Here is a 22,061-nt window from a genome sequence, read left to right on the forward strand (position 1 = left end):
AGTATGTGTGAAGCGATTGACTTACTCGATACATATCTAGGGTCGATGTGGAATTTGGGGACAGCTGAAAGGTAATTATTTTTTTTCATGTTTAAAAACACATAATGTAAAACATTTCTTTATTAAGATATTTCATTTTTGTTAGTAATTTGTAGGCGTGAATATACATGATTGCATGCCAAGCTAGATATACAACAATAATTAATGAATGTATTCTTAAAAAATATTCTAGAAAATTGATTGCAGTCTTTTGATGTACTCATTAAGTGCATTATATAAAGAGCATTATGATATCAAAAGTTAATGAAAATATAAATTCTTTAGTTCACCAAAAAAAAAGATATACAACTACAAAATAGGAACTTTGCTAATCAATAAAGCAGGTTCAAAAGCAACATTTATGTATAATTGACATACAAAATTGAGCAATTCAGCACAGATGAAATGTGGTGATTACGAACAGTGTTCAAAATCAAAAGTCCATTAAAAAATGCACAGAGCAGAAATGGACCTTAACAGGGAGGAGTGAGCATCCTCTGCTGACCGGTGACACCCGCCATGAGCTCTTAGATGTAATCGGAAACACAGAAAAACAGTAGAAAATTCGGTGATTTATAATGGCCTAACAATAACTATGAAAAACGTCAGTAAGCATAAATTCTAATAAAATATATATTTCATCTTTGTTTTCTTCAACACGTTTTAAATTTGATATTAATTTTTTTTTATATTAAAATTTTCTCTTTAAAATGCACTTAATAAAAGGAAAAATGTGTGTATATATATATATATATATATATATATATATATATATATATATATATATATATATATATATATATATATATATATATATTAAATCAATAGGAATTATGTCTTTTATCTATATCTTATCATAAGGGGTACTAGTAACCTTATAAGGGAAATCGTTATCACTTAAGCATTAATCAAAAAAATAAATAAATAAGAAATGGTTAAAGGAAGTGAACATGAAAAAATTATCAAGGGCTCAAATTTGTCTGTTTGATGTGTATAATGATATCTGAAAACCGTTTAGACAGAGCTTTCCTCAGTAAAAAGATATACCACTTAGAGTAACTAATTCTTGCAATCCATGAGCGCTGCCATATTGTTAAAATCATTACCTCCCTGCTGTGTTATCTCTAAGCATCTAAGAGAGGGCAGCACTGATGCTGCCGTCAGTGAGACACATTGCATTTTTACACACGTTTAGTAACAGAGATAAAATGCCATCATCAAAATGTGAATGGAAACTTGAGAGGAATGTAAAGAGTTGTCATTTTAAACAGTGCTTATGGAGGAAGTTTTTGGATCTCAGAATAATGCATTCCCACCAGCAGTTAATGTGACATGTAACTAGAATGGAATGTCTGTGGATCAGTGTTATTGTGACCTATTTTTTCTTGCACTCGGGAATTTCTTGTTTATGAGTTTGAACATTATGTGTGCTACATAAATGAGCACACAAGGTGCATTGCACAGCATCCTGACTTTTAAAAAGTGTCTTAGTCCTGTTATTCTTCTGACAGCATAAACAGAACCGGCGTACTATCATCAAGATCTTATGTATAAAAAAAAAACAAACCAGAAAAATTTCCAGGGCATTTAAATAAAAAGTAACGGTAAGAAACCCCACAAAGAAAATGGAATTACAATTTTATATTAATTTAAATTGAAATCTAAAAACAGCATTTTATTTATGTAAACACTGACTGCCACATGCATCTCCGTAGTACAAAACATCTGGAATGTGATGGTCTTATATTTCACAAATTAATTTATCTATATTCAATTTTTGTACAAATCATAAATTTTATTATAGTTATCTGAGGTTCATTTATAGAAATATACTAAATCCTTGTCTTCTCATGACAGTACACAAAATTTTTCTTCACATCAAGGCATATTTTTTCTTCGTAACTTTTATCAACTCTGTACATAAACACTGGCCTAGTTCCAACATTGACCCAGTCACCAGCAGCAATGTGGCTTATCTACGTCAGAGAACAGATGCATGCTGGGGAATAATGGATTACCTCCATAAACCTTTCACTGAGAGTGTTAAATTGATAAAATCTTTTGATAGAAATAAACAAAAAGGTAACAGACCTCATTTTTAAGTTTCAAAAGGCTTTTAAAATTTATTAAGCAACAATTATATTTTTCATGTTCACTTCCTTTAAAAATATGTTCAAATAAGACTATATATGTCTCTCTCATAGATTTTAAAAAATACAGAAGAAGAAAAATCAAATGCGTGCTGAATTTTATCTTTGAGAAAAAATAATATTGGCAGGTTTTACAGTGCGTCATCGAAAATAGCAAGCCTTTACGTCGTTATCAAATCCTTCACGTGCAAGCCAATGTAGTCATGTGAAGATTCACATTCTATTTCCGAAAAGTGGAAAACTATTACTTTATTTGAAAATGTACGCTGAGTGCACATTTACTTTGCATTTCTCGTAAGAACAAACGATCCGCCGACTGCCATATATAATTGCTTGTTGCCTAACAAAAAGTGTCGTTCAGCATATTGTCTTTTATCTCTATTAGTTGGGGTTACTTTACATTTCACTTCCATCAATTTCATCATGATCATATGAACATTTCCGATGCTGCTAAATAGTGTATTTACATTTTTGCGATTTTGTTAATGTTATACACTTTAAACAACGATACAGGATTTGTGTTAAGGTCTTTAATATATCTAATTAGTTATCGATGCGCCGCCTTAAACGCTGAGGTCTTTTTATTACTTCTTCTCTCATTATAACGAGATAATTAACTCGTAATAAAGATCTCTTCTCGTATGTACGCGAAAAAAATTTTTGGGACAACAGTCGCAAATGCAAAATAGTTTAGAGTGAAACTAAACTGGTTCATGAATAAATTTAAAGTTGTATGTTCAGCTTTAAGATCATAATAAAGTAAATAAAGGTTCATGTGAAGCATTTCATGCAAGAACAATATAAACCATTCAATTTGAGCAGTCATCGTTATAATTACCAAATACAATAGCCCACGTTTCCTTTTTTCAGAATCGATAATATATCACTGAAAGTGTTATGCATCACATATTATAAGGGCGAGAACACGATCAATAACCATCACACAATAAGTATATAGATAAACTCTGTTCGAAGCTACAACGAAATAAAAACTATGTATTAAAGTCTCACGCTAAAGCAATCATAACGTGTTAATTGTGATGGCTTTTGGAACTTGGAAAATGAGTCTAAATGAATGGATTTACGTATTCGTAGCAGGTTAGGTTTATTCAACATTGCTTTATTCAGAAAACTGAAAATTTAGATAACTACATATTATTTTTACTATTACTTGAACAATTCAAAGGATCGCTTTACCAAATTTGAAAATGATCATATTATATCACAAAAGCCTAAATTTGAAAACATCTTGTTCACCCCACAAAATCTCTAGAATCTAGGAGCTTCCGGGGGCTTCACCGCCTGTACCCCACCAGAGCTTTGCCCTGGACTCTAGACCTCATTTCTAAAACTGGTGCCCCTGTAAATTAAAATTCAGGACCTGCCTATGATTTTTTTTTTAAATTGTAATGGCTTTGGCTGCTTAGGTATTTTAGCTGTTTTGAATTATTCATAATAAGTTTAGGTTTGTTTAGAGTTCAATGATGTGCGTAAAATATAAAACCTAACTTTTTCATAGCTATCACTTAAACTTAAATAAAGTAAAACGTTGTATTAACAGTCTGAGAATTATATCAAAAAACAAAAAAATCACCGAGAAAAAGATTTTTTTTAGGGTTTGCTGATAAAAAAAATGCTTGCTCATAATTATCAATATAAATAGCGTTTAATTTTCATATCATTTGATATAAACACTATAAACACTTGATATGCACACTTTTTGTTTGTTACCTAAAGAATTATCTTGCAATAAGATAACGCATGATTAAAAAAAGGTTGCAAGTATTGCTTATATATTTTTTTATATCCAGTCATTCTAAGATGTACAAATTCGCTACATATAAGCGAGTGGTATCCTATTGAAGCTCAGAAATCTAGTCCTCTAATGATTCCACATCCCTTACAAGACAAACCCGCCAAGGTAGAGGTGCAAGTCAAAGTTAGAGAAAACGGAAATGACGTCATATTCCCTGCATCGGGATCCGCACAACGTGACGATGACTCAGACAACGTTTACGGGGGTGTTGTTTACTTTTACAACGAACGCCACGTGAAGATCTTCGTTCCTGTTCGTGACGAAAATACAAATAAGGGAGGCATTATCTACTCAGGTATACATCCATTTAAAATGAAATAAAAGATTGAAAAGAATAACTATCTTAATTATACACAGAACTATAAGTTATCAAAACGATACTTTGTTTAACTATTTGATCAGACATAGACCAAACAATTCGTTAATTCGTTGGCTTTTGTTTTATAAACATTGCATTTAGGGTTCAAGAAATTTGATGAGACCACAATTTGTTATACAACTAATGAACTGAATTTAAAAACCATATGAGTAATATAAATATTGATAACAGCAACAAGGGCATTTGGATGCTGTATGCAATAAGGATTTAGATAAGACAATTTGTTATTTAAAAGAAGAGTTTGAAAATTCAATAGATTTTTATAGTATGTCCCAAGTTATTGCTTCTATAGCTTTTTGATGAATTTTTAAAAATACACATACCTGTGAAAGAAATACTGTTGAAATCAATAAAAGGGAAAATACCCACGATATCTTCATCGACAAATTATAATTTTTCACTCAAAAGTTCACAGCAACGAAAACGAATTTCTTACGGAGAACTATAAGGGAAATGTTTACATCTTTTCTCCACTCGGAAGTACTCGGGATACCTCGCGCGATTTTCAAACGTTATCACCTAGGTAATTAATGGCTGATGCAATGCAAAATCCCCGTAGACTTTCTACTCTGGGATGTGTATTGAAACCTGAAGAGTATCAAAACATATCATCTGTACATTTTTCATATTTGAGGATGAACGTAGTTTGAGCACAAAGGTATTTATAATCGAAATATCAAGCAGAAAGTGATGGAAGCAAAAATTCGGGGCAAAGTATAAAAGAACTACATATAATAAAAAAAAAAATAGAATTTAAACTGTGGTCCGGACATTTTGACATTTTGAAATACATCATCTGTTTATCCATGTAATAGGTGGAAATTTATTTACTGGACCATTTTCTGCTCACTACGTAATGGGTGAAGTCAGAGTTAAAGTTTGGGGCATATGTGATCTTCCACAAGCTAACTTTACTTCATCAGGAACTACCATTTCATCGAGTAAGTGACGGTAAAAATTCTCTTTAATATTTTAACTGTTTGCTTGGGCCGCTTATTTTGACCCAAAAGACCATTAAAAATTTATTTTGAAATAAGAAACACACATGTCCGTGGCAAGCTTTATTTGAGTTTTAATGTTTTAAACTTCACATCAGAACATGTATCAATTTTAACAAGAATTCATCATATAACGGCGATGTTAAGTTTTGTCTTTCAGTTACACAATGACATCAATATGTTGCCTGCAAACGATACTTTTTTCAGCAATTCTCACTTTTTTTAATTTTAAAAGCTTAATGTTAACATATATTACACACAAACAACCATTTTAATTTTCGCTCGAACCAGATCAAAAACAGACGGTTTTACAATAATTATGGTTCATTGACTTCTCAAAATGTTCTTTCTTTCACACAACTCTTAGCTTTAATTGAAAATATGAATAAAATATGTTTCAATTCATTATGAATAGACACTTCATACCCTGTTGAACAGTTTATCATGAACAAGACCCCGGAACAAAGCGTTCTGTGATTTTACTTTAACTGAAATATAATATTGATTATGACCGTGAAATTAAGGTGGTATGAGACACTTCCATATTGTGACGTGCTTCATATCGTACAAGTACAATAAAATCAAATATAATTTTATAAATATTTTCTTTTCCAACATTGTTAGATCATGTTTACTTGTCAAGTATTGTAAATCAGAAATTAGAAATTCTTGCCCAATGAGTTGTATTTTAATGATAATGTCCTTTTATCCCCATCAATATTCTATATATCAATGTCCCATACAACCTTAAAGGGAAAACAATACTTAATAGTGCATGAAACCAAAACCACATCTTGTATAATAAAGAACGAACATTAAGAAAACGAAATTAATTCCAGGGAGACTTATTTCATCAATATTATATATATATATATATATTAGAAACAGTAATATGGATTTACAAATTATTGGGATAATGACTCATTTCATTTCAGTGCTTAGATACATATTCTTTAATCAAGTTAAAATTCTGAAAGTTTTTTAAATATAATTTTCATGATAATTTCACCCTTACTTTTATATTTTATACAAAAGAACGATTATTAATTTCCAGAACAATATACATTAAGTGTGGCATTTTAGGACAGTGCTTTAATTCCTGTTCCAAAATAACACATTGTTATCAAAAATATATTTTTCAAGAGATCAAAGGGGCATGGTAACGATTTTAAGTGAAAATATTTTAGATATTTTTCACTTTTTTGTAACCATTTGAAATACGTTGTTGATGCATTGTAACATTAAAAATAGAAACACAACATTCAAGTTCTCTCAGCTCAGATGACAATTGTGCCTTAAAGCGTACAAAAGTTTGAATTGAGATATTCTCTTTTTCTTTAATAGGTCTTAATTTCAAGACAATCAGCCATGGACTGGGAACAGTACCCGATCTGGTTGTGGTGCAAGTGGTGATGACAAACGGTTACATTTCCGATGCGGGAGGTATAAGTCAATGAAATCATTGTAATATATAGTAACAAATCATTGTAATATATAGTAACAAATCATTGTAATATATAGTAACAAATCGAACATGGGAAGCATAAGGTAGTCAATGACAAATTTTACTTTAACGTTCAAAATGTAAATAAACGCTTTGTTTATATAGCGAAGAATTTCAAGCTCTGTAACTCGCTTATAACTCAACACATGACACTCAAATTTCGGTTGACTATTAAAAATGCCTTTCTGAAGCATCGTAAGTATCAAAATTGGGAAACGATTTTAGACCAAAATCGTGTTCATGCCCCTTTGAAAATGCTAAGAGGTCTGCAGCTTATATAGGGGTTGTAGGAATAACGGTGGTGAGAGAGAAATACATGTATGGCAGACAGTGCCTATTTTCGAACGGTGTTCAGCTTTAAGTCAAATTGACAGTGCTGAAACAGTCCGGGATTGAATATCAATAATTCAACCCTTTTTACGTACATTGATTAGTAAAACTCTAATATAAATTTTTCATTATTTTCAGTTTTTTTAGCAGTAGCTTTTTAAAATAATGAATAATGATATTTTTAATTATATGAGGATAACAACAAGCTACGAAAAGTTCATTACACTATAATTTACATTCAAAGTACTTTCACCCTTATGTTTGCATTGGAAATCTGTGACTTTCAATTTTCTATGAATACGCTTTGCTAATTCATGCGCCATGAGCTGAAATACAAAAGGCTCTACGTGTTTTGAGTATGTTCATTTTTGTAAGAATAAATGAAACTTTCAATCTTGCATAACCAATTTAATATGTACTTTTGAAAGCAACCATTATCATATATCTACTCCTTGATAAAAAAAAAATTTCACAAAGTTTCTTGCACTATATCTTTTGTCGCGGAAGCTAACTAAATAATAAGTAAATATGGCTGTTCCATCTCTGTTTCATATCCCCGACTAAGAGCGTAAGTGATGGCTTTATAGCGACAATACACACTATTTTATATAAATATTAATATTCTTGGGGGAAATACTATAAATATGATAATACATGTAAATGTACACAATGGGCACGACCTTATTCTTTTATATCAAATTTTTTGTTTTATAATATTCAAGGGCAATCCATTAGGTGATCACAAAGTACATTGTTCCTCTCTGTAAACATAAACAATCAACATTAAATCAACTTTCAGCTTGTCATGACTGCAAGCATATTTTATTAAACAAGTAGACAAGATATTTTTATCTACGTTTGGCTGCTCGCGTAAAACACGTTGAATGGTTTAAAAACAAATAGGATATTAAATCAGAATAAAAAGAAAAAAAGATACTTTTTAACAAATTTAACCTTTACTCTCTTGTTAAACGTTTGTGTCTAAATAACAATTGGTATATTGCATTTTAAAAAAAATATAATTTTCATTGAAAAAAGACGGTCACTTAACAAAAACACCCCTTCCCCCACCCCCACCCCCCCCCCAAAAAAAAACAAAAAAAAAACAAAAACAAAACAAACAAACCTGGTCAGGGCTTTTTCATCAAGCATTTCTAAGAAACTCCTTTATTTCTTTATCAGGATTAGAGTCTGTCCTTATCCCATCAATATCTCTTCAGTGTCTTGGGGCTTCAGATGTCCCAATTTAATCTTTATACCAGCATGTGGTCTTGAAAATGCCAACATATACAAGAATGACTAGGCAAAGACTCATTTTTTTCGAAGGAGTATACTTTAATCTACAGTATATTGATTTTTGTAACATTCTTCCTATCCTTAATTAAGATAAATTACATGTAAGATGTGCTGATTAAGTTGCTTTTTTAATTGCATTGAAATATTAGATTCAGATCGGTTAGCTGATTTTACTTTAGAAGTTTTTAGCATGTTAATAACGTTATATATAACTAATCTGAATTGCCGATTTAGCTAAACTCGGGTTTTTAGTCTTCTGGTTTCCACAATTTTCTATCTAAAATTTTAAACAGTTTTGTTCACGAAGATTAGAGACTAAATTCAAATAAACCTACTTCTAATTTACTTAAATACGTTTTGATGTGATAAAAAACAAGAACTCCTCCTATAGTTTTTTGGATGTGAAGTTGCTGTTTTGCAAATCAGATCAATTCTGCATGTGTCAGAGATGTGCATATTATTTGGATTTTGGGGGGAAAAACAGCTGTTGACCTTCATTTTGTCCGTATAATATTGCACATAGAGTTTCCTTATTGTACGGATAACTCCTCCTACAGTTTTCAAAATAGAAATCGTTGTTTTGCAGACCAATTATGAATATATCAGATATGTGAATTTTACTTGACTTTAATTTGATGTTTGATAACTTTTGAAAGGAATACCTGCAGTGAACTTGGTTAATCTCCACATAAAATTGCGTATAGGGTACCCCTATTGTGATGTATATCTGCTTTATTACTTCCAGACCTCGTGAGAGGGTGAAAAACTGAAAAGTACAATAATAAAAGTCAAAATCTGTCTAATATAACAATTTCCAAAAATATGGCAGTAATTAAGCTTTGACAATACTGAATGTTATATGACTAACCTTTACCCGACGACATATACACAGATAAATGGGTGACTAGAACGTGCTAGCTAAACAGGCCTATGCCTATCCTACATTGCGAACACGCGCTTACACAAAACAACGCAGTTGCAGAATTTAAACAAAGTAAGAGATATTGCATGACATCGTTAGATACACAAGATCATAATGGACATAAATTGACATGAATAAAATAAAACTTACTCCTTAGATAGGCCGAATTCCACAAAAGATGCGAACAAAAACAGCAGGCCAAGCACATGGCTGCCATTACCGATAAAACAAAAAAACCAAACCGGACGGAACATATTATTCCGTTACGAGAGCAGCACACCTATTATATGGATAACTCCTCAATATTTACAAAAAAGGAAGTTGGTGTTTTTTGCAGATCAATTGTGCATATATCAGAGATGCGCATATTACTTGGATTTTGATATTTAATAACTTTTGATAATTTTTGAGAAAAAAATACCAGCCTTTGAACAATTCTGCTTATATAAAAAATGAGCACATTTCTCTGGTTTTAATGTTTGATAATCTTTTTTTTTAAATATCACCTGTTGAACTTGGGTATTTATTTGCAAAATAGTGCATACAGATAACCCCATTTCTGCAAATAGGTAGTTTTTATCAACTTAAGGTTGATAATGGATTATGAATATTGTTTCAGAAAACGCTTTCCTATTGTTGAGACTGTTTTGAAAATATGTGCAGTGCTTTGATTTTTTCCTTACAATTTTGATGTTTTTTTTAAAAGGGAAAGCTACATGCAAAACTGACTCTCACTGATATTGCTTTTGTAGGTGTTACCTTCAGTTCAGTGAGAGAAACACATCAATCTATTTGCGGAACGATATTTGCAGTTAATAACAATGCTATTAAGATTTGGGCTATGTCAGGTAAGATTTTTCTCTGATTTGTGTACGTTTGAATGAAAGTTATCTGAAGAATGATTATTAAAAGAAAAGTTCTATTGTTGTATTGAACTTGAAATAAATGTTTTTATTAAAACGGATCTAAATCAATAATCATTTAAATGATAATATTTTTAATTTTCAATGTGCTTATTATACGTATATGCCTTTGCAATGTGTATCGTTCAAATTCTCTCAAATTTGTCGTTTAGCCTGTATCCCAGCGACGCGCTAGCTAGGTTACATACGTTATCAAAAACACGATTTTTCGTCTTGCTTAGATGGCTAAGTGGTTAGCGCGGTGGGCGCTTACTGCTAGGAGAGTTGGTTCCAAAGGTCGTTGGTTAAGCCCCGGGCTATGCGGAGGTAGAGCTCCAATAAATTGAATTTCCCAGTGCTGTATAATAAGAGTATTGATAGGGGTTTCTGGCAATATTGATCATATTAAATTCCTTGAGGGACGCAAGCAATAAATTCGTCCCAAGAGGGATAATATTACCAATGTTGCCCGAAAAAAATGGTCTACATTTGTTTTGTACTATGAAGACAAACAAACAAAAAGACAACAACGGATCGTCATAATTTTCTCAGCTCAACAAAGAATTCACTAATTGAATTTTAGCAAAATCCTTTTCCAAAATATCGTCGGCATTAAATGGTCGTTGTTGATCATCCGACGGCCGCCTATAGGAATTAAGCTACAAATCACCCCTGCGAATGTTATTGTCATTTCAATTTAAATCACGTGGTTTTATTTGACCCTTTCAGTTTCGCAGTAAAAAATCGTGCCTCGTGTTTATAGTCTATTTAGAGAATCTAGGTACTTGTAGTCAAATATAAATTCTATAGGTTTATTGATTTTAAACTTTATCTTTATTAATTGGTGGGTAAAATGTGTCCTAGAAATAAATGTGACAATACAAATACATTTTTTTCTGCTGTTGCGACAATTAACATGCGTAGTAGACACCCCCCTAAGAATTAATTTTCGATCCGCGCCTGACTTAGTAATAACACTAATAGTGAAACAGACTGTACTATTTTATGCAGAATGTTCCTTGAAAATGGCTTTTTTATGCAAATTATTCACCCATTATTTTTTAAAAGAACATGGTATTGCACACCACACGCATCAAACATGTGTATGATTTTATTAAGCAACCCAATGTTTATATTATCAACCACTCTACACGTGGTTGAACACGAACGATAACTCTGTTTCGAGTATCATCGTTTAATTTAAAAAACCGCTTGATGGTGAAATAAGACATACATCTTAAAAGATGTTGATGTTTTAACATAAATCAAAGTAGGATATGATATGAAAATCGACCAGTACTTACGTATTTTGAGAATATTATCCGAACACTTATACTTCCGCTCGAAATTTCACAGGAACTGAACAAATCTCGGTGAAGTCTCGTGACCTTTCATTCGAGCACCTCTGGATTTATTACATACTTAGCAACATTCCGAACACATTCGCAGGGGTGAAATGTTGTACTTGATTTTTCCTTACAATAATTTGCAAATCCTTATATCCGTTTTGATAACAAACCGTGGCATTGCGCGTCCATAGTTTACTTGCTTTTTTTGGAGTTGCGAGGATATATTTACGTCACCGTTTACGAATCAACAAATCAGAAGGAATTAATTAAGAAGGACTATTCTCTAGATATAATTTCTAGCCGGTGAACATTAAAATCGGTGAATATTTTCTGGTCGAGATATTATTGCAATTATTGACTCTCCGTCTATGTAGAGTTATACAGTGAGAATGTACTACTGAATATGACACTCGATTATATAGCATTTATGTAAATAAGATTAAATATAGCTTTTATTTAGACTATGTGGCGTGTGCACGTGATGGTTGGGGGTCTGAAGAGATCGGTGACACATCTGGTACCTTACACATACAAGCCTGGCTACTTGATTCCTGTAAAAAGAAATTTTCAAGAACCTTCATGATGGATAAAGACAACATCAATACAATGTTTCCAACGGTGGACAATGTTCAGTTTGATTCACCATACAGCCTGACTTCAACGATAGTCTCTGTACAGGTGCACTTCAATTTGATGAAAGAAATTTGTACAAATTTTAAAAGAAATATTAATCTACACGGTTTAGAAGTGAAGTGAAGTTTTAAAGCGCAGGTTTTTTCAAATGTAATTAGAAAGGAGAACTTCGACAGAAGAATATTTCCTGTAGGCATATAAATTATTCCGGCTATTGTTTTTAAAAATAAAAAAGATAACAATTCACCTCAAATTTTTTGTATACACCAGTCCATTGATTTTGAAAATAAATAAAATACAATACTATTTATTAAACTATTCAATTATACACAGGTGTGTCCATATGAGGCAACTGGCAAATATTTGTGCACGCATTGCACCTTGCACTTCTATGTTAACTATGCAAGGCAATGTCGGGTAAATTTTTGATTACAGATTGTAGATGACTAGATATTATATATCATTTATATAGTTACACAATGATTCAAATTACGTTTTTTTTGCAAGCGTAAGAATTTCAGGCGGAAGCTCACTATGCTACTTATAGTAAAGCTTATTCATTGTTATTTCGAAAATCAACAAAACAGTGAGATACATCCGTTTTACTATGTTTAATACATGTAATGTAAGGCTTCTGCATAACATGAACACGACGCTGACCGGTGATATCATATGCCTATCATTACTTTAAAGTGAATAGAAGTCTTGTTTCATAATTAGTCTTGTTAAGCCCCCCCCCCCTCTCTGGATAAGCTGTGTTCCCGAGACAAAGAGTTAACCTAGATACGCCCCTTCCCCTTCCCCCTTCCAAAAAAATTAAGAAAAAAAACTGCATATTACACCCTTTTGTTCTTTCCTTCTGGCGTATTTTATTTTTTTTGAATTTTCAAGGCTCAGGGGACTTTGTGTCATTTATTAAAACTTAAATAGCAATTACATTTGTGTCCATCAGTGTGACAGTTGAGTGTATCCGTTTGGATATATTTATTAATTATAGACCAGAAATTCGTTTGTCGTCTGCTGTTTTTGTAGGTGAAAGTTTTCACACCAAACAATGCCGGGTTCGTGTTCTACGCCGGTGGAAGTGCGATGATTGACACATCATCAGACCGATACGGCGCCATTATATACGGTTACACAGAAACAGAAGTGTTTCTATGGAGGCCGGACAAAGACACATCTAATGTTTTTTTGGTCTATGTTGGCGGGGAATGGGGAAATGGAGAAAGCAGCCAGCAGGGTTCTATTGTAGAGGTCACTGTTAAGGTCCTAGAGGTCGATGGTGTGTACTGACTCTGTGTAAAATGATATACAATTAGGTATTCATTTCATATGCGTATCTTAAAAAAAGCAGCAAAACATTTTAAAACTCATCCTAAATTGTAATATGATATTTTTGTTTAATATTTGGCTGTGTAATCAATTAAAAGAAAAGATTGTTTTTAAATTAATGGCTTTTTGGAACTAAAGACAAACGAGTACTGTACTTTCTGTAGTCTTTTTATCATTTTAACGATAAATTTTTTTAACATGATCGGTGTTTTTAATTAATAATATTTTAGCGCCATTTAGTTGTATATTTCTTAACATCAGCCTAAAAATGTATTTTAAACTAAAAGAAATCATGCATTTTCAAAATAAAAATTATTGCTAGATTTATAACTCGTTACGCTCAAATAATGTTCAAAAGAAATTTATTAACATGTCACATAACGAAAATGTCAATTTTTCTAGATCTGTGTTGATGGCGGCATGTACCTATTGGCTCAATTTTAAAGTATTTACTTTATCACAACTATTACTTTTCTTGAACAATTAAACAGCAAAGGGGATAACGGCTGTCGTCCTTATCGCATGGTTTCGTTTTGTTTGCAATATCTTGGGATTTTCTAGCACTAAATAGCTTTCCTAAAAAATAGACAGTATGATTAAATAAATAGTACCTATTTGGAAATTTGCATAAGCATTAATTGCTGATAAAATCATTGGCTATAGGACATCTGAAAATCATGTGACTTCATTTAAAAGGTTCACCCTGCTCCAGAACAGACAACTGTGTCTCGACGTGGTCGTCTTTGACGAGCGTTTGCTCACCCACAGGTCAGTCAGAATGTTGTATGGTTTTTTTTTTTATTATCTTATTACACTTTTATGTTAAATACTAAAATTCTGATTGGTTTAGAAGCGGTTTATAATCCGTTCTATTACCCTCAGCTTTAGCAACACACTTGGCAACAGGTACACAACGGATTGTTTCATGCGCGTATATTTGCGCGTACAGTTCGCTGTAGAATTCACGTCATTCCTAGAGAAGTCAGTATTGTTTTCCTAAAAAATAGACAGTATGATTAAATAAATAGTACCTATTTGGAAAGGTAACAATTGAAATTGACACCCAAGTTAACCGACGCGAAGCGAGGTTGACAATGGCTTACTTGGGGGTGTCTTTTTCAACTGTTAGTCTTACACTCCCAAACAGGCACCATTTATATAATATTTCATGAAAATTCTTCAGTTATCTTTTAACGGGAAATGATCAAAGACATTTGTATTGATCTATCGTATCACTTACTTTTGATCTATTGCCAAACCTTGTTGTTGAAAAGTATTAATACAAGAATATCGTATGAATTTTTGAAACACATTGCATTTAAATGTTACAAGATTTCAAACATGAATTCAAACAACTGTATTCTGCATTTTATCTTTTCATCAAATTAACTTTTCTATCAATTAAAGAAACATCAATCTCTTCCTTTGCTTTGCGTTGGTAATGATGTTTTTCAGATTCATATTATTAATATTACATGTGAAAATAAGTTATTATAAAAAGTGTAAGTATTAAATATGGAGCTTTTACCAAATAATGTCATCTTTTTTAACATTGTTTAAGTGGTATGAGACACTCTTCATTGTGACGTATTTCCTATTAAAAAAAAAATCATACAAAAATTTAAAAATTGTTTCTTTTCCTAAATTTTCATCCAACTGCATACATGTAGTTCGATAGCTTAAAGCGTGAACTGTGAAAGTCATCAGTTCGATTCTTGCTGGGACGTTTATGGTTTTGTACTTTTATTCACATTAATATCGACAGGTGTCCCTTACGCCTTAATAACATGAAACAAATCATCTTTTTTAGTTTGACTTTTTTCTTACAGATTGTCCCATTCCTGATGACATTCCCAATGCACATAAGCTTCACACCGGACTTACCAATGGTAGTACCACCATGTACGCCTGCATGCAAGGATACGCTTCAAGTTCCTATAACTCGGTGATACACTGCATCTCTGGCGTATGGTCGTCATCAGACATGAACTGTAATGGTAAGCGTTTTTGATTATTTTGGTTAAGATATAATTTCTCTGTCAAATATCGGGAAATGATTGTGAAAAAAGGCGACAGAGCACGTTCCAGTGGGGTTAAAAAAAAGTATATCACGGCTAGTGTTTTAAAAAGTGTTATTGTAACGGACACGGTTCGTACTACAACGGTTAACAAACGTAGTTTGCAGTTGAAATGACGAAAAGAAACACATGAAAAAAAGTTTATTAATTGTGAACAGAGCACATATCAATCATGTTCGTTTTTTCTATTATTAAAGTTCAGTATCTTATTTATACAGCCAGTTGTTGTCAAATGTCACCTTTTTGGTCTAATGATTAAAACAAAAAACCCAACTGGTTGAGTACAGGAAAACAAACGCCTGTGTTCCGCAAAAACGAGTGAAAACGTTAAACCATGTGTACGGTACGTATGCACCTTGGTCTAAATACGCGAAACGGTCTGAACACGATGAACATAATTTGCAAGCATATGGGAATGTACCAAGTACATTTTTAGTCAATTGTTACCGTCAATATTCGTCATTTTATTGATTAACATGATGTTTTTTAAATTAAATTGTTCAAGTTTTCATACAATTGTCTTAAAAATAAATGTTTAAGAACCTTTACGTTCAATTTAAGGTGTAATAATGCTAAAATTTCAAAATTACCGTATTGTTTACAGCTTAAAACGTTAATTTTTTAAACATAAAACTAATTGCTTTGCATTTAATTGCAAATATTAAGTTATAGATAACTCAAAATTTTTAATGTGCATTGTTCGTACATTTATATGTAGTTAGTTTCTGTGCAAATATTACATATAGTAAAGACCAAAATTTACATGTACAGAATTATGTTTAGTTGTGTGTCCATCACCACCAGGCATTACAAACGCAGAAGTGACGGTTGAGAACAACACGGCTAGATATTTCTGTAATCCAGGGTATTATCAGCTGGAGAATACAGATGACTTCATTTCCTGTCGCGGCAACATTTGGCAACCTACGAACTTTGAATGCATACGTAAGAAAATGTAAAATCAAATATTCATATTCCAATTACAAACCATTCGTCATCATTTTCAAATTAAAGAGCTGACATATCAGTAGAATACAGATGACGTCATTGTCTGTGACAGTAATTATATGAAACACACGATCTTTGATTGCATACTTGAGGAAGTGTCAAATTCAATTACCAACCATTCGTCATTCCTTTTTAATTAATGAGCTTAAATATCGAGATTGTTTCTGAAACACCCTATATGTGTCAAATTCAATATTTATATTCCAATTACCTACCATTCGTCATCCATTTTAAATTCATGACCTATAATATAAGTATTGTTTTTAAAGAACCCTACTTTAATGGGTTATATAACTTTTTTCAATGCTACAAACGGTCAATTCTTAGATTGATTGCTACATGGGCTATATAAAATAGCTTTCTTTGGTTTCGGTCTCGGAAATTATTAAACATGATGAACATTTTATACATCTATGAAAAGCAAATAGTTTGATGCACTTAATTTTGGTAAATGAGAATCATTTTACTCCTTATTGCTGTTTTGCATTCATAACTCTACTTTACATTCTTGCAGACGATGACCTATATACGATTCCCATATACAGTTCATTAATATAACATAAAATGTTCTTGTGAAAATCATATTATCTACATTTGATACATTATGATACATTACGATGATACTTTGTGATAAAGTTGTCTGTGTGAACTCACAAGTTCCTGGAGAACAGCAAAAAATCCCTTATAAACAAAATAAGGACATAATGCCAAGTGGCTGAATAAAAATATATTGCATCGAAAAATATGTGCAAAACTGGAAAACTTAGAATAATATATTTGTATATATTGATATGTAGCTCTCTTTTAATTGTAACTAAAAGTACTCAGAGGAATTATTACATGTAAATAAGAGAAAGCAAAACAATGAATTTAAATCAAATTACACGCTAACGGATTCATCTAAAAATGATATCACTACTTTATAAGCAAATGTCTTGCGTGTCACGTTCATTTTTGTTGATAATTAAACAATAAAATGCTTTCTTTGGTGATTCATTCGGGATATGAAGGTAGTGACATTGCAGAAAAAATACATAACCCGCGTTAGCAGGTTATGTAATTTTTTTCTGCAATGATCACTACCTTCATAACCCGAATGAATCATCAAAGAAAGCATTTTATTGTTTATATTAACATCTTTCTTTAAGCTAATCGATAAATTGATTAGGAAAAGTAAGTAAAATTCACTAAATTACGTAATGTACGTAAGTAAATTAGCTAAAATAAACTGCCAAATCATCTCCTGTGGGACCTTGAGTCTGACATCGTCATGATTATTTCGTGCAGTCTGTGATTTTTCCTAGGTCGCTATAGGTTTGGACTAATCGATAAACAGGGCTTGTCGATATCTGTCCTGTCATTTTCTTGTCAGTTTCAGCCGCTGTAGATTTCGACCAATCGATAACTGTGGCGTGCAGATTTCAGTCTGGCTGTTTCTATAGAGCTATGAACTAACTATAAGTTTCCGTAAGAAATAGAGGGAATAATACTTGGGAGACGTAAATATTATATAATGTTTGAAACATATCTATGCCGTGTATCTTTCTTACACTTTAATGTTTTTACCATAGAAATCTGTGGAGCCCCGCCCACCATAGCAAACGCCGAAGTGATGAGATTTAACAACAGAGCAATGTACTCTTGTCGGGAAGGTTATCGCTCGATGTCTGGAAGTAACAGGATTAACTGTACCATGTCTGTTTGGCAAACGACGACATTTTCATGCTATGGTAAGATATACGTTTATAAACTCTATAAAAATGAAAATAATTCAAAAGTATTTCTGAAGAGATATTTGATAAAAAGAGGATGAACATCTGCCAATCAGTCAACTGAAATGTGACTGAATGGCATAGCTAAGCCATTCATTCACCTTTCCAGACCATTCAGTTATCATTTAGTTGACTAACCCTGAATGGCAGAGCTTCAACCTGTGAAAGATGTACGAGAAGGTATCAATTCCAGATATATAAAAATTAATATATTCAAATTTAGCATTATCCTGTGGGCCGGCACCAAACATAACAAATGCAGATGTACTTGTAAACGATGATGGGGCTATGTATGCTTGTCACTATGGATTCTCTCCAAGTAACATAAACAACAGGCTACTCTGTCAAGCTGGTTCTTGGTCACTCACGGATTTCCAGTGTTTAAGTACTTATTGTAATCATACATGTATAATCGTATTGTACTATACAAGCTTATTATCAGGCTACTTTTCTATTTCTTGTTCTTTGATAACAATTAAAGCTTCTCAAGGCAAGAAATTTCTCAATTAAATGTATCATATGATAAACAGAATATCATTAATTATAAAGCAATGACAGTTTAATTTAAAAAAAAAATCACTATGCAATATGCAGTTATTTGTTTTAAACTTCATATTGATGTAACATACTACGTGCCAATGGTAATTTGCAAAATAGTCAGTCTGCAAAAAGTGCAAAAATCCTTTCTACTGCTCCATGCAATTTTGAACATTAAAATTAGCAAATTTTGCATTCACACTGTTGTTGTTGTAGTCATTTAGACACTTTGAAGAAAATGAAAACTTTACGTTATGATGTTTTACAGATACCTCAGGCAGTGTCGGAAGTATTATTGACAACAAGACCTTACAACGATGGATCAAGCAAATCAAGCACGATCTTTTGATTGATAAAAAAACCACAAATGCCTACCTGCGCACCCTGAGTAGTGTTTATGATCCGCGCCCTGCCTCAATTGCCATTGGTGGATCAGGTGTTGCTCTTTTATGTATTGCAATACTCATTATTGTTTTGCCGGATGTGTTAAGGATTTGTAAATACGTTTTCGGGAAAATTCCGCAAGTAACTAAATCAAAACCCCGAAATGAGTGAATTTTTTTTAAAAGAGCTCTCATAAGCTTCAATTTATGAAATGCATAAAGCGATACAAGTGAAAATACAATTAAACTAATATTGAACTTAAACTGCGATACACGATGAATGTCATCTGGTCTGGTCTGACAATAATGGGGATATAAGAAAATGAAATGGACAAAATAACGAGTTATTTTAGATATTATTTTCCCCTTTTAAAAGCAAAACATGGTGCACTTAGAAATAAAAGACAATACAAATGACACAATAACAGGTAATTTTAGATATGATTATTTTCCCCGTTTAAAAGCAATAAATGGTGTACTAATATTGCTTTCGTCATTTTGTCTTTAATACATTTTTTCTTGTTTGGTGTTAACAATCTAAACCAATTTTATGGCTGGCACATTTCAGCTTTTAATCGACAGGGAATATTGTTCAAAGCAATTCTAAATAAATCATCATATTCATACTGGTCGATCACTATCGCTGCCACAATTTCTGTCCATATAATAGTAACATTGTTTTAATTAAAATTTTCTCTGCGGGTGAGAAAACTTACAAAAAGTTAGACATTTAAAATACATTTTTTGGAAAAGTAAATTTTCCTTATTAATATCAAATAAATGTTCTTTCACACAATGCTATTACTGGTGTAATTAGCGTAGTTATTTTTTCTGGCTTGTATGTTAGGTAAGCGCTGGTTTTGATTGATTTTTTTTTCAAGTTAGCTGTTATAAAAAGGTAACGTTCCTTCTTGTTTCTTTATAATTTAATTTTATAATTTCTTGGTTCTAATGTATCTGGATTATTTTGCAAAATGTATTCTGTAATAAATGTGTATGACCTGTATGATTGATGTTTCATTAAAAATAATATTTATTTAGTTTGTTTAAAACAAAATTGAAACTTTTCAAGAGATTTTAAGGTCACTTGAGTCACTAAGATGACCTATTGCAATTGGTCTTCGTCCATCGTCGTGTGATGTGCGTTGACAATTTTACATTTTTAACATCTCTTGAAAACTACAAGGCGAATTGTTACCATTTATGATGTGAAGCATTTTTATTGGAAGGAAAATTGTAAAATTCAGGATCTACCACCCACGGGGCACCACGAGCAGGGCCAAATAAGCCAAAAAAAAAGAAAAAGCCAAATTTAAATAAAAAATATCAGGTCATACATTCTATTTAAGGTAGCTCCATACTCGTAAAATTCTCTGAGGAAAGTTGAAAAACCGAACTGATTTCGACTTAATAGACTTAAATGTCATCAATTGTTAGCAAAAATATGCATGTCATCACACTTTTTGAGATGCCAGATAAACATAAACTAAAGCATATTTTAGCATTAGAAAAATGTATTTTTTTGTTTTGTAAAAGTAAAATATTGTAGGCAGAAATTTGTTTTTCCTGTTTAATTTTAATGTCAACTTTATCAGAAAACTAAAATTACAAAACTATTTTAAAATTAATCGTTGGAATAAGAAAAACTATAGCATTTAGACGTACAACTGAGAGGAAAGTCAGAAAAAGAGTTATTTCCCCTTTGCATAGATAAAATATATAAACATTTGGAAATTTAGTATAAAATTAAGTGCGAAAATATCTTGAATCTACCAATAATTCTAATTACATCCACGTGATTATATTCATATAAAATAAATAAAACTATCTTGCACAATTTTTAAAGAATTCAAAGTTTTACAAAAAAGTGTGACGTCACAGAACACTGGATCTACTTTAATATCATCTTAACGTTTTTTGTTAAAGGTATAGGTTTCCTAGTCCTTTTTCGAAATATTTAAGGCAGGAAGGTGGTCGTCATTACAATATTATATATGTTTTTACTCCAGAATGAAAATTAATTAAACTAGAGGACATTGTTGACATTTATATAACCAAGCTGTAAGCCTACGATAATGCTTTTAATTTCACTATACTCTGCGTAGTTGGATTAATATATCCGTATCTCGCCACAGGCCTTAACCACAGATAAAATGCTTCCCATATTATCCGCTATGTAGCAAAAAATCGCAGAATCACTCCAAAACGATTTTGGAGAATTAAAATGAAGATGCATTGAAAATAACAGTCAAATTATTTATAACAAACTACTGTAAACCAACTTTAATTCGCGTGCGAGAAATTTTCGCGAAGTTAGCGAGAGCCTTGTTGTTGCGAATACTTCTCGCCGCGAACCAATCCTTTTCTACAGAAAACAGGTCTGGATAAGGCTTTGTCGCGAACATTAGTCGTCGCGAACCAGTTTATGGGCAGTTAATCGCGAAATAAAGTCGCTGCCAATTGTTACCATTTTTGATGTGAAGCATTTCTATTGGAAGGAAAATTGTAAAATTTAGGATTTACCACCCACGGGGCACCACGAGCAGGGCCAAATAAGGAAATAAAAAAAAAGAAAGCCCAATTTAAATAAAAAATATCAGGTCATACATTCTATTTAATATGATCTTAACGTT

The 22,061-nt window shown here is 32.0% G+C and overlaps 2 protein-coding genes across 2 annotated transcripts; both read left to right on the forward strand.

The window, feature by feature from the left end:
- Positions 1 to 3,108: 3,108 nt before the first annotated feature.
- LOC128185003 (uncharacterized) lies at positions 3,109 to 13,857 on the forward strand. The gene is made up of 7 exons (XM_052854676.1): positions 3,109 to 3,287; positions 4,001 to 4,300; positions 5,200 to 5,325; positions 6,727 to 6,825; positions 10,187 to 10,282; positions 12,146 to 12,363; positions 13,351 to 13,857. Exons 1-7 carry the CDS (start codon positions 3,230 to 3,232, stop codon positions 13,609 to 13,611), a joined length of 1,158 nt encoding a protein of 385 aa, XP_052710636.1. The 5' UTR covers positions 3,109 to 3,229; the 3' UTR covers positions 13,612 to 13,857.
- A 494-nt stretch (positions 13,858 to 14,351) lies between these two features.
- Positions 14,352 to 20,464, forward strand: LOC128185010 (sushi, von Willebrand factor type A, EGF and pentraxin domain-containing protein 1-like). Its single transcript, XM_052854681.1, has 6 exons — positions 14,352 to 14,418; positions 15,480 to 15,647; positions 16,512 to 16,673; positions 18,308 to 18,466; positions 18,732 to 18,893; positions 19,314 to 20,464. Exons 2-6 carry the CDS (start codon positions 15,551 to 15,553, stop codon positions 19,598 to 19,600), a joined length of 867 nt encoding a protein of 288 aa, XP_052710641.1. The 5' UTR covers positions 14,352 to 14,418; positions 15,480 to 15,550; the 3' UTR covers positions 19,601 to 20,464.
- Positions 20,465 to 22,061: the final 1,597 nt, after the last annotated feature.

The sequence above is a fragment of the Crassostrea angulata genome, chromosome 5, assembly GCF_025612915.1.
Source record: "Crassostrea angulata isolate pt1a10 chromosome 5, ASM2561291v2, whole genome shotgun sequence".
In the NCBI taxonomy this organism is placed as follows: domain Eukaryota; kingdom Metazoa; phylum Mollusca; class Bivalvia; order Ostreida; family Ostreidae; genus Magallana; species Magallana angulata.